General features: G+C 32.9%; 1 protein-coding gene across 6 annotated transcripts; it reads right to left on the bottom strand.

Annotated features, from left to right (window-relative positions):
• Positions 1-218: 218 nt before the first annotated feature.
• Positions 219-15,594, bottom strand: LOC145313908 (eukaryotic translation initiation factor 4H-like). Of its 6 annotated transcripts, none has more exons than XR_013877551.1 (12): positions 15,386-15,536; positions 14,304-14,367; positions 13,620-13,724; positions 13,224-13,322; positions 12,537-12,648; positions 12,137-12,241; positions 10,974-11,207; positions 10,613-10,736; positions 9,982-10,034; positions 1,600-2,134; positions 556-1,230; positions 219-402 (listed from the first exon to the last, which is right to left on the bottom strand). XR_013877551.1 is itself a non-coding variant. In XM_080153565.1 (10 exons), exons 1-9 carry the CDS (start codon positions 15,421-15,423, stop codon positions 10,004-10,006), a joined length of 909 nt encoding a protein of 302 aa, XP_080009691.1. In that variant the 5' UTR covers positions 15,424-15,594; the 3' UTR covers positions 219-2,134; positions 9,982-10,003. The 6 variants fall into 6 exon arrangements, 1 of the variants encoding a protein (XP_080009691.1); XR_013877550.1 differs by having other exon boundaries at positions 1,592-2,134; XR_013877548.1 differs by having other exon boundaries at positions 219-1,230.
• Between the last annotated feature and the right edge of the window lie 410 nt (positions 15,595-16,004).

Here is a 16,004-nt window from a genome sequence, read left to right on the forward strand (position 1 = left end):
TTGGTGTAAAAAAAACTAAAGGAATATGCAAGATAGGGGGTTAATATGAATAAAACTAGGAGTTCTGTAAATATTTTTCCATTTTCCCCCCTTCCTTGCTGGAAAAAAACAGGAGCGGAAAACAAATAAAAAATTCTGCAGCATGGGAAAAAAATAAATCTTGTGCAGAATATACCTAGTAAAAAATTACATGTTAATAAATAAATAAGAATTTGAGATGAATTTGAAGAATATATTAACAAAATAATCGGTCACACTGACATCAATCATAAAATATAATTAATTATCATATTAATTAATGCGTAAGAAATAACAAAATAAATTTGTTGCTTTTTTTCAATACATTAACTTTGCACTGGGATTCAAGATATTCAAATAAAAACTATGAAGTGTACCTGGTACCTTTGTAGGCCACAGTGGGATAATAAACTAACATTGTGGACTTTTTAAAAGCGATTGGCAGTTGGTTGTTTTAGTTCAATATTAAGAAATACATATAATATAAATTCATTAAGAATGTTATATTATAAACTCCATAATATTAGTAAATAATACCACTGTGGTAGAAAGCAGCAACTCTATAACAAACGCTAAGGTCTAAAACAGCGATAATATTATGTTTAATACAGAACTATTGACTACAAAACTAATTAGAGAAAACAAAAACTAAAAATAAATCAAGCATTTTTGGGTCAATAATTCTTGTTACTACAAAGTACAGATATATAAAAATATAGAGAAAAAAATAAACAAAATACAATGAGTGGAAGAAAAGGTTTTGATGATTATAATGATAAATTTTCGATTTTATTTAATTCTGTATATTTTTTATTACCGACTTTTTGGCAGCTATTGATCAGCAGTTGATGTTGGCAGCTGATACTAGCAGCAGATTCACTACGCAGAACTTATTAAACTTTCCTCCCTGCTGCAATATTTTACTATTTTTTTTATAGATTTTTTCCTTAAAATTACACAATAATAATCAACTAGAATTAGGTTTCTGTCTGCCTTTTTAACATTAATAAATTACAATGAAGAGAAAAATACAAAATAAAATAAAAATAACAAAAAAAAAGAGAGAAAAAGTTTAAAAGAAAAACAAAATTGTCGATTATTATGATCAAGTAGAAATAGTTGAACTAATAATCTCACATATCTTTAATAATATAATTATATTAACTTATGATTTAATATTGTATTATCACAAGTATATATGTCACAGAGTTGCTACACATTATTTTCCTAGATTTTTAAGATTGTAAGAATATGAGAGGGAGGAAGGGGCAGTTCTTAAATTAATTTTATGGAAAAAATAGTCTCCTTTAAAACAAGACTTTTGAATTTTAGGTGTTCATATTTAATAAAATTAACTATACCAAAAATGGTGAAATGAGCCCTGCCCCTTGGCAATCATCAAAATGTTAAACCTTTGATTTTAAATACATCTGAAGACTTTATATGGTTTTAATTAAAGTATTTTTTTGGTATGTTATGAGCAAATGTTCTTTAAATACATCTTTTTTATGAGTAATATTTAATCTTATTACTATCATTATTGTTAGTGTATAAGAAATTAATGTGAAGCAACTCTTTGACATAAACATATCTGTATAAGAAACTACACACTGTGTGTACTGCAAAACTAGTTTTAGTACATAATGTACACAAAGCACAAAGTGTACTGTAACAAAGAATGTACACTGTAAAAATTCACATTTTGATATAACGTAGATAGGTATAAAGAAGATACTGTGGTGTAATGTATTTGTGTTTTAATAAAAATTATTACACAGTGTTTTATAAACACTTGTTGTTACAGCGCAAAATCAATCAATAGCTTGGGCAAAAATCTTCTGAAACCAGAGTCCAGAAAACTTGTTCAAACAAAACACGTGTCGTGTTTGTGGCAGAGGCCAGAAAATTGTGCCAGCCTCTCAATCACTCTATAATATTATTATTATTTAGCTTGGATTATTAATATGTAACAGCTGAGAAATAATGAACTTGGAACGCTTTGTTGTTGTGGTTAACTCTGACTTCGCTAAGGGTTTGTTCTTGTTTGTTTATTAATCTGATTTCTTTGTTTACGTAGTATTGGTGAAATTATGCACAGTGTACGTTTAGTACACGTCTAGAATAGTAATTCATCTAGTTATGAAAGTAAATTTCATGGTAGTTAAAGAAACCTTTCTATCCTGTTTTTATATACTCTTATATATAGTAGGTAGTAAGGTTTTTTTGTCTGAAGCTTAAGATATCAATACCTGTACTGCACTGATTTGGTTCTCTATTTTAAGGTAAGCAGCACATAAGTCCCGTGATGGTTAAAAGCTATTTCATTTTTAGATTTAAGTCTTGGGATGGTTTGAGGCAAATTTTCTAGTCCCTTTGAAAACAGAGTCTCTTGGTACTAGGGAAATATCCACTAGTGGTCAAAATTGAAAAAGCCTTAGGTACTTGGAAAATATCATCTTGTTTAGCCTTAAATCTAAATATCTCTTATTGCTTAAGTAAGTACCTACCTAAGAAGACGTTTAGATGAAGAATTTTGGGATCATGGAAAGAGAACGTTATAGCGGGTTTCGTCGTAATTTCACAGTAGCTTTTGATAAATTAATTTAGGTTAGGTTAGGTAAATGTTAATGATTTTCCCGGTTCCTGCAGGGTTAGGAACTAGGCCCCGCAGAGAAATAAGAGAAAATACGACGAAACCCGCTACTTCGTTTCATTCCATGATCCAAATTAAGTTTTGAACTTTAATTTTATCTCTAAAATTAACAAACTTATGCAGGGCGACCACTCCAAAACAAAAAAAATATAGTATTTTTATAGTATATTTTTAAAATCCATATAGTATATATAGTATATTTTTTTAAACTCATATAGTATGATATAGTATCGGACTTATTTAGTAATACATAGTATAAACATCTTCAATAATAACTCAAAGCAAAGCTGTTATCAAAGCAATTTCACATATATCAATATCACATAAGTACAAATTTAACCAAGCTCCTCTGTGGAGAGCGTCATTCATTAAGGTGACTTAATTTAGGACACCTGCCAGGGTTAGGAAATAAAGAGTAGGTCCCTTGAGACAGCGGGTCAAGTACTTGTACTTGGACCTTGAGCTGGCCCTGGTGCTAGCATACAAAAGTTTCTCATCCTCCTCCATGACTACTTAGGTCCAAACACTAAGAAACTATAGCTACACACACATATAAGGGGCTTACTCTGTGATTATTAGGCTAGGTATTAATGTGAGACTATAGGTTATTTAGGATAAAAGTTTACTTTTGGTTAGTATTTCACATATATTTAATCATTTTTATGGTTAGGTCTCAGGTTCAGGTGCTGCATGCAAGCTATCTTGAAGGAAGTTTCTGGACGAGTAAAAAAGTTAAAATTTCTGTTGAAGTGTAAGAGATCAACTTATAAATCAAAATATGCATCTTTTTGGATGTTTTAACATAAATGAAGAAAAAAATAAAATAGGCCTCCAAGATCTGGTCTTGCAGGCCTCCAGGTCCACTCTGGACAGGTTATAGGTATTTTTATTAATTTAAAGAGTTAGAGGCCAACTTATAAAACAGAATATGCATCTTTTTGAATACTATTGACATATCTGAAGAAAAAATTTAAATCGGCCTCCAAGTTCTGGTCCTGTAGGCCTCCAGGTCCACTCTGGAGAGGTAAAAAATTCAAATTTCTTATTTAAAGAGTTAGAAGTCAACTTAAAATAAAGAATATGCATCTTTTTGGATGTTATTAACATAACTGAAGAAAAAAATTTAAATCGACCTGCAGACTCTGGACAGGTAAAAATCAAACTTACCTTAATAGAACAGTTAATGGTATATTTGTTAAACAAAATGAGCTTACATTTGGATGTTATTTATATATTTGAAGGAAAAAATAAAATTGGCCTTCAGGATTAGGTACTGCAGGCCTCCAGGTGGACTCTAGACACAAATAAAATAAAAATTTTATATTTAAGGAGTTAGAGGTTAGTTTATTAAACAACATAAGCATCTTTATAGATGCTATTTATATGTTTAAAGAAAAAATGACAATCAACCTCCAGGTGGACTCTAAACATGTAAAATAAAAATTTCTTATTTATAGAGTTAGAGGTTAGTTACACCATCAGCATCTTTTTAGATGTTATTTACATATCTGAAGAAAAATACAATTGACCTCCAGGTCCAGGTGCTGCAGGTCTCCATGTAGACTCTGTCCAGAAAACATCTGCAGGCCTGAACTTGGATCCCGATATGTTAATATTATTCCAATAAATGCATATTCTGTTATATAAATAGACCTCTAACTCTCCGTATAAGAAATTTGTTATTTACCTGTTCAGAGTGAACCTGAAGGCTTGCAGGACCTGAACTTGGAGGCCGATTTATATATTTTCTTCAGATATCTTAATAATATAAAAAAATACATATTCTGTTTTATAAGTTTTACCTGTCCTGAGTGAACCTGAACTTGGATCCCGATATGTCAATATTATCCAAAAAAAATGCATTTTCTGTTATATGAATAAAATACGCCTATCTCAAAAAACGCCCATCTCAGAAAACGCCTATCTCAAAAAACGCCCATCTCAGAAAACGCCCATCTCAGAAAACGCCCATCTTAGAAAACGCCTATCTCAAAAAACGCCCATCTCAGAAAACGCCTATCTCAAAAAACGCCTTTTACATAAAACGCCTACTACGTTTTGAAAAATAAATCATAATTTATAGCCAGTACTCAATAGAATAATAAAATACTTGTCATTCATGATCTATTATTTAAAACACAAATAAACAGTTACCAAATCAACCAGTCAATAAACTATGTACAAAGATGGATAAAATGGTAAACTAAAGAGTAGCTGCTATATTAAGAGAATAGGGAAGGTTTAAATAAATTGGGGATGGGAGAAAATTATTGGAGGGAGAACTCATTATAGGAAAGGGTTTAATTATTGAAGCTTATTCAAAAGTACATCATTTTTTAATCTGATAAAAATAAGAAGGAATATAGGGAAAAGACATTAAAATACCCTCACCCTATTTTTTCCCCCAAAATTCATCATCTATGGAAAGTAAGATATAACAAAATTGCTAATAAACTAATTTTTTATTTTGAGGAACAGCTATATAATTATAATTAAGGGGGGGGGCGTAATGACATTTATTCGTAATCCGTGAGCAAAATGGTCTAAATATTTAGCTAGACCCTTCAAACTTGGTATATAAGCCTAGTCCTATAGGTATTATATCTAAATGGCAAAAAAATCCAAAATTTTTTATTTTAAGGTTAGGTTAGGTAAGAAAAACCCTGCGGAAATGGAGTTTTTAGGCTTTTTTGATCTATTTTGATGTGGAAACTTACCTTAAATTGTTTTTTTCTTAGGGTTTTAACTTAAATACACTGTATCTATTCATATGGACATTATTTAAGATGATTCAGCAAGTCGGGGACCGACCCCAGAGGGCTAGGTGGGTGGCCCGCAGGGGTTAAGTGCATTTTTCCCAATACATATGTTGTGATACATCTAATTGTAGGTTTTTTAGGTCAAGGAACTCAAATTTAGAGCTAAAATAAGCATTAGACTAATCTGAAGCTAGCCCCAGCGGGCTAGGTTGGTGGCCCGCAGGGGTTAAGTTAATTTTTTCTAATATATATCTTGTTATATATCAAAATATAGGTTTTTTAGGTCAAGAAACTCAAATTCTGAGCGAAAATTAGCATTAGACTAACCTGAAGCTAACCCCCCCGGGCTAGGTTGGTTTTCTGCAGGACTTAAGAGCATTTACCTAACCTAACCTAGAAACTTCCTTATAATTTTACTTGGTTTATTTTAATAAACTTTGTCTATTAATGAGGACTTTATTTAAGATAATCCAACAAGTCGGGAACCGACCCCAGCGGGCTAGGTTGGTGGCCCGCAGGGGTTAAGTGCATTTTTTCCAATATTTATCTTGTAATATATCAAAATATAGGTTTTTTAGGTCAAGAAACTCAAATTCTGAACGAAAATTAGCATTAGACTAACCTGAAGCTAACCCCCCCGGGCTAGGTTGGTTTTCTGCAGGGCTTAAGAGCATTTACCTAACCTAACCTAGAAACTTACTTATATTTTTACATATTTTTTCTTGAATAAACTTTGTCTATTATTGAGGAATTTATTTAAGATAATCCAGCAAGTCGGGGACCGACCCCAGCGGGCGAGGTTGGTGGCCCGCAGGGGTTAAGTGCATTTTTCCCAATATATATGCTGTGATACATCTAATTATAAGTTTTTTAGGTCAGTTAACTCAAATTCAGAGCTAGAATTAGCATAAGACTAATCTGAAGCTAGCCCCAGCGGGCTAGGGCAGTGGCCCGTAGGGGTTAAGTGCATTATTTTCCAATATACATCTTGTTATATATCAAAATATAGGTTTTTAAGGTCAAGAAACTCAAATTCAGAGCTAAAATTAGCATAAGACTTACCTGAAGCTAACCCCTGTGGGCTAGGTAGATCTTCTGCAGGGCTTAAGTGCATTTTACCTAACCTAACCTAGAAACTTACTTATTTTTTGTTTTTTTCCTTGAATGAACTGTGTCTATGAATGAGGACATTATTTTAGATGATCCAGCAAGTTGGGGACCTCCTTGAGTCAGCCTCCTGTATGAAGAATCTTTTAAATGATGGCTTTAGGACTAAACACTGTGTATCTATGTAAAACCTAGCCCGCCTGGGTCAGTCCCCGACTTGTTGGATCCTCTTAAATAATGTTCTCATGAACAGTTTATTCAATTAAATAACCTTCAAAAAGTAAGATTCTAGGTTAGGTTTGGTAAAATGCATTTAAGCCTTGCAGGCAGCCCACCTAGCCCGCAGGGGCTAGCTTCAAATTAGTCAGATTCTATTATTAGCTCTAAATATTAAATGTAAGTTTCTAGGTTAGGTTAGGTAAAATGCACTTAAGCCCTCTGGGCAATCCAACTAGCCCACTGGGGTTAGCTTAAGATTATTCTAATGCTTATTTTAGCTCTGAATTTGAGTTCTTGACCTTAAAAACCTATATTTTGATATATCACAAGATGTATTTTGGAAAATAATGCACTAAACCCCTGCAGGCCAGCCACCTAGCCCGCTGGGGCTAGCTTCAGATAAGTCGGTACTCGACTTTCTGGATCATTTTAAATAAAGTCCTCATTAATAGACCCAGTTTATACAAGAAAAAAACCTGTAAAAATTTAAGGAGTTTCTAGGTTAGGTTAGGTAAATGCCTTTAAGCCCTGCAGAAAACCAACCTAGCCCGGGGGGGTTAGCTTCAGGTTAGTCTAATGCTAATTTTCGCTCAGAATTCGAGTTTCTTGACCTAAAAAACCTATATTTTGATATATTACAAGATATATATTGGAAAAAATGCACTTAACCCCTGCGGGCCACCAACCTAGCCCGCTGGGGTCGGTTCCCGACTTGTTGGATTATCTTAAATAAATTCCTCATTAATAGACAAAGTTTATTAAAAAAATCCAAGTAAAATTATAAGGAAGTTTCTAGGTTAGGTTAGGTAAATGCTCTTAAGTCCTGCAGAAAACCAACCTAGCCCGGGGGGTTAGCTTCAGGTTAGTCTAATGCTAATTTTCGCTCAGAATTTGAGTTTCTTGACCTAAAAAACCTATATTTTGATATATAACAAGATATATATTAGAAAAAATGCACTTAACCCCTGCGGGCCACCAACCTAGCCCGCTGGGGCTAGCTTCAGATTAGTCTAATGCTTATTTTAGCTCTAAATTTGAGTTCCTTGACCTAAAAAACCTATAATTAGATGTATCACAACATATGTATTGGGAAAAATGCACTTAACCCCTGCAGGCCACCCACCTAGCCCTCTGGGGTCGGTCCCCGACTTGCTGAATCATCTTAAATAATGTCCATATGAATAGATACAGTGTATTTAAGTTAAAACCCTAAGAAAAAACAATTTAAGGTAAGTTTCCAAATCAAAATAGACCAAAAAAAGCCTAAAAACCCCATTTCCGCAGGGTTTTTCTTACCTAACCTAACCTTAAAATAAAAAATTTTGGATTTTTTTGCCATTTAGATGTAATACCTATAGGACTAGGCTTATATACCAAGTTTGAAGGGTCTAGCCAAATTTTTAGACCATTTTGCTCACGGATTACGAATAAATGTCATTACGCCCCCCCCCCTTTATAATTTATGATAATAATTCTAAACTTATCTTTTATTTTGAGGAACAGCTATATAATTCTGATAATTTTAAACCATATCATACTCAATAAATATTTTGTATATTATTTGTGTATTTAATAATTATACAATATGAATCTAAAATTTCTTTTAAGCATAATAAAAACCAGATCAAAATTCCACAACATCTTTATGAATGCTTTAAAAAATAAAAAGTGCCTAAGGAATGTACAAAAGTGACATTATACTTCAGGGATAGATATTTTAAATAAGGAAGATTTATAATGTACAGGGTGCGCCACATAAATCCGGACTTTTTTCTAATGGCCATAGCACCAAAACTACTTGACCAATCATGATGTTTGACCACACTATAAAAAGCTTATGTAATTACCTTTTTGCACATAAAAATTTTTGGACGATGGAGGATGTGTTCTCCGAGCTAGCAGCGCTTATGTTTAACATGGCATAATCGAATTGCGCTGATAGTTTACCCTGGATACTCTACTAGGGCCCACTAAATTTCTCCGTTCTCGACTACAAAGGCCGATTTGTAACCTTAAAACTCGTTTTAGATTATGTGTTGCTATAATAACCCTAGCTTAATCTTTATGCCATTTCCAAAAAGGTATTAAACGTTGTTCTAGCTTAATTGTGGCCCAAATACCTTAGACTGGCATGTTTCACTACAAGACAATTGTTAAAAATGTAGTAGGCATTTTATGAAAAAGGCGTTTTTTGAGATAGGCGTTTTTTAAGATGGGCGTTTTTTGAGATAGGCGTTTTCTGAGATGGGCGTTTTCTGAGATGGGCGTTTTTTGAGTATAGCCATAAAATAGACCTCTAACTCTTAAAATAAGAAATTTGATTTTTTACCTCTCCAGAGTGGACCTGGAGGCCTGCAGGGCTTGACCCTGGGGGCTAATTTTCAACTTTTTTCCAGATATTTTAATCCAAAAGATGCATGTTCTGTTCCCTGTCCAGAGTGGACCTGGTTGCCTGCAGGACCAGAACTTTGAGGCCAATTTAAATTTTTTTCTTCAGATATGTTAATAACATCCTAAAAATGCACATTTTGTTTAATAAGATAACTGTTGATCTCTAAATTTTACAATTTTTACAAGGTGTCCAGAAACCACCTTTTAGCCTGCAGCACCTGAACCTGGAGACTTATCCAAAAAAAAATAATAAATATAAGTGAACTACTACCTAAAAGTAAACTTTTATCCCAAATAACCTATAGTCTCACATTAATACCTAGCCTAATAATCACGGAGTAAGCGAAAGTGGCAAAACTTCCCCCTCACCCTTAAGATATGAAAAATAACTGATATTTAAATCATAATCACAAACAAAAATATATTTTAAAGGATTTTCTTCATATCTTTCTTACTGTAGAGCTTTATACATTTTTGTTGTATCACAGTATCTTTTGAGCCCCCCGCAGGGGCTAGAAATAGGAGAAGACCTACTGTGAAAATAAGACAAAACACTCCTTAAGAGGCGTAGTCACAAAACTGACAATATTCGTTTTTTTGTTGTATAAATGTAATATTATATAGTATATATAGTAAATTTTGGTCAAGTAAAGGTAATAATATATAGTATATATAGTAAATTTTGGTCGTATAGTATGATATAGTATCTAAATTCATCCTATATAGTATAAATAGTATATATAGTATGCAGTGGTCGCCCTGCTTATGTATTTTTACACCCTTCCGAAATGGGAAAAATGTATAACAAATATTTAAATATAACTTGATGAATTCCTTTTTAACAGATACGATTCTGCTATTCTTTCTTCTCCTCGTTTTCTTCTTTCCTAAAAAAATCAAAATTAAATTCTCGAGTTTTACAACAACAACAAAATTCTTAAATCGTATAATGTTAAGAAATACTTTTCTTAAATTATCCTAATGTAAAAATGTTTTATCTTTAATGTTGTCAGCAAATGTATTTGTCTTATCATTAGCAATGAATTAAATTAATTTAAGATGTCAATTCTAAAGGTATAAGGGTCTTGAACACCTGCCACATAGGTATTAAAACCAAGTATTAATAACTCAAGTCTGATGTAAAATACAAACCAAATACCTACTAAATAATTTTAAAAATTCTATTATAATTCTTAGACATTTTCTGGTTGATTTAGTCATTACTATAAAAGTTACACTAGTTATACAAATAAACATTCCCAGGACATATGAGAAGCTACATTGTGAATGGAAAACCATATCAGTTCAGCGGTCAAGATCCTTGTTTCAAAAGGACACACACATATTCTTTTATTTCATTATACGGATGATAGTAAAGGGACAAAGGTCTTGCAATCGATGGGCTCATTCTGAGTGTTAATAATAACATAATGTTCAATTTAATAAGTTGACATAAACAAGTCACCTGTCAATTGGCTTAGCGCCGCCAAATATTTTTGCTTGCTGCAAATCAGAAGCAATTTGGTTAACAGGGGCATCAACTGTGCGGGGTAACAACTTCAGACGAGGACGTCTCTGTGAAGAATCATCTAAAAAAAACTTAAAGTTAGTATTATATTAGCGAATAAATAATCTTTAAAAATTAGGGATGCAAACAAAAATGTTTTTATTCAAGAAACAATGTTTAAAAATGTTTTGAATGCCATCGCTATGATAGGGTTAATAACATCTTAAATATAAAGATGAAATGTTTTAGATAGCGAATACTTGAACCATTTCATACATGCCTTCCTGGAGAAACAAGCTAACTATCACATACAACATACCTGAAGGGGGTTCATTTCTACCAGACTCACTGCCACGGTCAGACGTTTTACGTTCCCGGCGGTCATAACCACCGCCACCACCGCCTCCCCGTTCACCGTCATACCCTCGGTCATTGCGGTCATAACCACCGCGGTCGTAGCCACCTCTCTCCCGCCGTTCACCGCCATAACCGCCGCGATGATCGCGTCTGTCGTCTCTGTAGCCTCCACCTCCCCCTCGACCTCCTTCTCTTCCTGAAAATAAATGAAATTAGAACAATATGAAGAGCATAGAAAACCACTTAGCCTTAAAGTGAAACAGATTTACTTTAAAATCTCTTAAACCTGTTGCAGTGATTTGTACATTTAGATATCCTATAAGAAAAGCAGTTAGGTATTAGGAATCAAAAATTGGAATGAACATAAAAATATTAGTTTTGACCGTTGAATTAAACTTTTCATTCATTCGTCACAAGCTAAGAAAAGTAAAAGATACATGTAAACAAAATTTCTTAAGTATTAATCTATTTCCTGTTTCCTATTGTATTATTAAATTGTTGTTTTTTGTCTTAAGCTGAAGATTTCAATTACTACCTACTGAAAAGACTTAAACTTTTTTGGTAAGCTCCCCATAGGTCACGGGATGCTTTTAGGTTGTTTTATTAAAGCCTTGGGATAGTATTAGGCTATTTTAATGCCTCCTTCTTACCCCATTGAACAGGGTTTCGGATCCGGATCCGCAAGGATCCGCATATTTTGAGTCCAAGGATCCGGATCCGGATCCGCAAAAAAAATGCGGATCCGGATCCTTAGACTCCAAAAAATGCGGAAAAAATGGAAAAATCTACCTAAATTTATAAAAAATCTCAGACATTCTCTTGATGAGAGCCAATCTTTAAGGTTTAGGTTCAGACTTGAAAATTAAAAGTATTTTTGACTTCGAATTAAAGAATAAAATTTTTTGAAAAATTTGGTGATTTTATTTTTATTGTCAAAGATCCGGATCCGGATCCGGATCCGCACTGACCAAATTTTGAGGATCCGGATCCGCATAAAATCAATGCGGATCCGAAACCCTGCCATTGAATACAGAATACAGCTATTTTCATCGGGTCTAGTATTACGCGGTGTAATTTAGCCGCGAACCAACACCTTATTTATTCTTAACAATAAGAAAAAGTTACCTCCATGATAATCTGAATGGTGATTTCTTCTGTCATCATAACCGCCACCTCCACCTCTCTGTTCAAAACCTCCCCGGCCCCCAGGACCGCCTCCACGTCCACCACCTGAAATTTGAATAATCCTTAAATAATAGAAACGAGATGTTCTTCTGTCTGTCTGTCAGTTGCTAAGGATCTAGCAGTAGTTATAGTTCTCAATGAAGATACACAAATCACCCTTGCTGTAGATTAAAAATAATAGTTAAAAGGTTTGAACACTCAACTTAATGAACTGACCAATCAAAATTTACTAAGGTCCCCAAATTGTTAAAGCAACGAATAAGAAAGCGTTATTACAAACTTTGGGGATCAGTGTAATAAACAGCCTGATGCCAACTACCTACTTGAAGAAATAACCTACCTCTGCCCCCTCGACCACCTCCCCTACCCCCATCTCTGTCTGTTCTTCGTTCTGCCACATCCACTCTTAGGGGTCTGTCTTCAACCAAGGCGCCGTTAAAGTCCAAAGCAGCCTACAACAAAAAATTATAAAAAAAATTAGATTTTTTTCAGTATGCCTGTAATTTTCGTTCTATTTAATTAGGGAAGCTTAGTATAGGTCCAGGGCATGGCTTAGGTTATATGGCGTCGTGGAGAGGTGTTAAAGTACTTCTAAATAATTTGAAAGGAGAAGCAATTAAAATGTAGTTGTACTTTTAGAAATATTAAGATTTTGTTATTAATATCATATAAGTGTTTAAATTGTTTTCTTTGTAGGTATTTATTTTAGTTACAAGATGTTATATAATTCCGATGAAGGATCAATTTCAATTAAAATATTAATTAACACAATCAACAGTTTGTACTTTAAAGTGAGTGATTTTCTTACTTCAAAGGTGAGTTTATCAGTATAAATTTAGACAAGTTAGAATTGATCTATTGCCATAAACCTTACAACGGTACTGTTTAATATTAAAAGTGTATCTACTCTGCAAGGAAGTGGTCGTACCTTTATTTCTAACATACTTACTACTTTATAATTAAGAATAATCGATTTTTTTCTGCGTGTTTAAATCTTTTTTTAGGTTGGCGTAATTTATTTACTGACCTGTAATGATTTTTTGTCTTCGAATTCAACATAGCAGAATCCTTTGAATTTGTCTGTTTCTTTGTCACGTACCAAGCGTACATTTCGAACACTGAGACCCTAAATTAATTATTTTAGTGAAGAATAGCTTAATGAATGCATAAAACTGACGGATTCTTATCGAATTTGGATCTAACCAAATAGTAAATATATTTTTTACAGAAAAAAATTAGAAATTTTTTTTGAGTTTTTTATTTTGATTAGGATGCGGAGTAGGAGCTTCATCCTCATTCTATCCGGATCCACATTTCTCAGAGGTGACTCCGCGGAGCCAGGAGCCACCAAAAATGAAGTGGATTCACAGCACTGGAAAATAGCAAAAAGAAAGTCTGTCACAATATTTGTATTTGTTCTTACTTCGAAAATGGCGTCGATATCCATTTGGACAATACTTCTGGGCAGATTTCCTACGAAGGCTGTGAATGGAGGGTCGTCTGGGACAGTTTTGTTACCACCACCACCTGAAAAATATATCATATGCTATAAATACAAGTAAGGTCATAATAAAAGTATCTACCTAATCAGTCAACCTATGTGTTATTGGAATTTGAAAATACAAAATCTATTGTTAGTTAAGACGAACTCGGAACCCTCTTTCAATTCTAATTTTAATACCGAATAGGGTGTGCTTTTTTTATTAAACCAATCCGTAATTCTAATTTTTTCATGCAACCATGTTGTAGTCAGGGTAAAAATGACTTAAATCCCGATTTCTAAATTGTGCATAAATTAAGTACAAAATTGTTACAATTAGGAGTACCAAAATTTTACAATTTGAAAAAAAAAATTTCTAAGAGGATAACGCCTAAAAATCAACCAATAGCGTCGGGAATATAACCACAGCCAAGTCGCTACAAAAGAGCAGAAAGCAATTTGCTACCAGACGGAAACGGTCCTTACCAGGGGGATCGAGGTAGTTGTCTGGTTATACATCTATACTAAAAATTTATTATTTAGACACAAAAAAAGTAATACGTCTAAGTTCAGGACAGTGAAAAATCGTCTACAGATAATAAAAGTAAACAATCAAACATTAGTTATACCTCTTCCGCCGTCATATCCGCCTCTGCCGCCATCATAACCGCCGCCGCCTCTATCGCCATATCTGGAAAAATAAAATATACAAATTGAAATTATTAGCTATTAAGTACCTAACAAGATTTATTTTTTAAAAACCTTGTGCTGTTTAAAATTACGTGTTAAAAAAACATCTGAACTTGATCTTTAAATCGTTTATAGGTGATTTAAACCGGGGCGATTCATTCAACGCACCATCAAATTATTTTCCGCGCGGTATTACTTAAAAAGGACAAAAAAAGAAAATAAGTTCACAATTGTCTTGGAAAAAGGTTAATAAAGACAGACAAACATTTAAGCTGACATTCTTATAGATCAGACATCCAATTACTGCATAGAATTATCTAAATAAGCTGCTTCTCTGAAACCTACAGGTATTGCATGGCAGAGTATAGGGGACCTACATATATTTATAAGATTTAGGATAAAAACTTATAGATAAAAATCCAAATTTTCTTTAAGGAAGTTGGTACTAACAATCAAGCTTTATCTTAATTTTTAAAGAACAAAGTACTTCAGTGATAGACAGAATGATAGAAATTTAAGTCATAAAATTCAACATTATTAAAACTTGAAGAAAACTATTTTTGACACAGGTTAATTATCCACACGAACCAAGGTGACGTGAATAATATTCGATATTAAATAATTTAAACATGTTAAAAATTAATGAAAGATAAAGCCTTATCCAAAATTTACTTTGGTTTCCCTATAAGTTTTAAAATTTAGAGGTTTGTTTTATTAAAAGTTAATTATAAAATTATTTTATTCTTTAATCATGAAAAAAATAATCATAATTATCATACATTTAACTAAAAGTTAACATAAATCTCAATATTTTTACATATAAAATAATTACAAAAAGCTTAAAATTAAATTTTTCCATAACTTTGATATTTTATCAAGTTAAATTAATGCTGTTATAATCAATTTGAAGGATAGTTTTTGGACAATTCTGAAAGGTTTGGTCATAAATTACATATTTTTACGCATTTGAGCCACTGTCAATCCACAGTAGCGGAATAAATGGCCTAAAACCTGCTTACCTTCCTCTTGGACCACCGTGATCTCGGCCCGATGCCATGTTTTTACTGTCTTCTCATGCCAATAGACTAAACAGTGTTTATCTCGGAGCAGAATTTAGTTGGATCACAGAAGGTGTTGCAGGGATATTTTGGTGAATCCTACAGTAACAGACTAAATACACATTTCTGCTACGCGTATTTAGTGTGGCAACAGAAGGAGGTGGTGAGTGTACACATTTAGCAGACATAATAATGTCGTCGTCGTTGGATGGAATAAGGAAAATGGGATTAATATAATTTTCTATTTTTAAAATAAAAAATTAAAGGTTTAAATAAAAAAGAACACTTACAAATTTAAAATACTAAAATAGATTATTGCAAAAAAAATAATATATTGTTCCGAATGTATCAAAGTAGGATTTTAAAAGTAAAAGTAATCATCTCATCGGATACTGAAGATAGAAATAATAATGGATTTTATATTTCTTAGCAGGTTTGTCTGATAGAAAATAAGTTCTAGATGTTCTAAGGGTTGTTTAATTTTATATAAAACGGTAGATAGCTCAATTGCAATATCAAATAGCCTTCTGAAATCATTTTAGACAATTCATCTGATTTTTTAGCATCCACTATATATTTT

Source organism: Acartia tonsa, chromosome 3 (genome assembly GCF_053477335.1).
Source record: "Acartia tonsa isolate MP-2025a chromosome 3, ASM5347733v1, whole genome shotgun sequence".
NCBI lineage: Eukaryota > Metazoa > Arthropoda > Copepoda > Calanoida > Acartiidae > Acartia > Acartia tonsa.